At 51.2% G+C, this 1527-nt stretch overlaps 1 protein-coding gene across 1 annotated transcript in view; it reads right to left on the bottom strand.

Annotated features, from left to right (window-relative positions):
- The window catches only part of LOC102373761 (unconventional myosin-X-like), a 178577-nt gene that overhangs the window by 125986 nt on the left and 51064 nt on the right, over positions 1-1527 (bottom strand). Inside the window, exon 9 of the mRNA XM_025191530.1 lies at positions 238-322. Coding sequence (XP_025047315.1) covers positions 238-322 — 85 coding nt within the window. The remainder of the gene's footprint in view (positions 1-237; positions 323-1527) is intronic.

Raw genomic sequence — 1527 nt, 5'->3', positions numbered from 1 at the left:
TTCCTGCTTATGCAGGGGGTCGGACTCGATGATCTATTGAGGTCCCTTCCGACCCTAACACCTATGAATCTATGATAAAGAGCAGCTCACACCATGCTGTAGCCTATCTCCAGAAGCCTTACAGCAATTCCAAGTAAAAGTCCTCCTTTCGGTGCTAGAAGCTGCTAAATCCGAGGTGGCCCATCCCTGCCATCAGCTTTTGATTGGTTGGAGAAGGGGTAGAGGGAGCAAAATTACCTTTCTCCTCGCCGGCGACACCAGCTAGCAGTGCGTAGAACACGTGGTAGTTCCGCTCTCCTGGGTTCTGGTGCACCACCCGATTCTGAAACGGACAACACAGGAGGCAGCTAGTTGGGTTGGGAATCCAGGGTGGTGACAGCAAGGAGAAGGCCAGGCTCTGGGAAAGCGACTAAGGCCAGTATACCAGTGGCAGAAGCAAGGGCACAAAGCCCTTGTCACCCAATCCACGGTCCTGCCACTGAGCGTGAACCAGCCTCTCTGCACTTACCTAGAGAGCAGCTGGGGCAGGAACCCCCTTCCAAGCCTTATCCCTGAGCACAGCTGATTCTCCTAAGCACAAACAGGTGGAAGGATGCTGCTTAATACATGTGCATGGAACTGTGCTGGCTAGGAGGCAAAAACCACAGGAGGCCCCTCTCACCCACAGCTCTTTTCTCCACACCACTGGACCCAGTCCATGTGACACAAGGATGGGGGCTCATAACAAGGAGGTCAGATCTATAGCACAGTCCATTTTGGTAGAACGGAGAGCCCCTCGGGGGTGGGGGGGTGTCATGCCATGGATTTCACTGCTGGATCCATGTTTTGATGGAATCTATCAAGACATGTTTTTTGTCTGCCAACAGGGGGCTGTGCCAAGGGGTGCAGGGAACAAGGTGGCTGCTAGTCCTGGAAAACCTTGTCTGTAAGAGATTTTAATCCCACAACCCTCTTCATTGCCCGGGGCTTCTTATGCAAGTGACAACTGACCACACGACCAATGATTGGCAGGATCAGGCCCTCAGGTATTATCAGTCGACTCCATGACAGGGACCCTAATGTGCCTAACAACCTGAACTCACCAGGAGCTGATCTAGGGCATGCTAGAAAAGCCCTGGCTGTGCTACAGGGAAAGAACAAAGTTCTGGAAAAGCTGTTCTGAAAGCTTAAGCTTAATTTTAATCGTGTGCATCCCAGACACTTAAGAAAAGCCAGGTTTTGGAAGATAGAACTTCAAATTGCATCAAGTTTATGCAGAAGCATCCATTAAAAAAAAAAAAAAAAGCTTATTTTACTGGCCAGCCAGATCAGCGTCCCCACAGGCAGCCCTTGAGAGCTGTGTACCATTACAGAATCACAGACTCCTAGAGCAGCGGGGCTGGAAGGGACCTCGGGGGCACATCCAGTCCAGCCCCCTGCCTGAGGCAGGATCATTTCTATCCAAACCATCCTCATCTCAGCTATTACTAAAACGACAGTCAACCACAAGGCAAACGGTCACCTTGGCCAAGGCTCTTATCCTGCCCT

The sequence above is a fragment of the Alligator sinensis genome, unplaced genomic scaffold (assembly GCF_000455745.1).
Source record: "Alligator sinensis unplaced genomic scaffold, ASM45574v1 scaffold673_1, whole genome shotgun sequence".
Taxonomy (NCBI): domain Eukaryota; kingdom Metazoa; phylum Chordata; order Crocodylia; family Alligatoridae; genus Alligator; species Alligator sinensis.
This window is presented reverse-complemented; position numbering and strand designations above follow the sequence as displayed.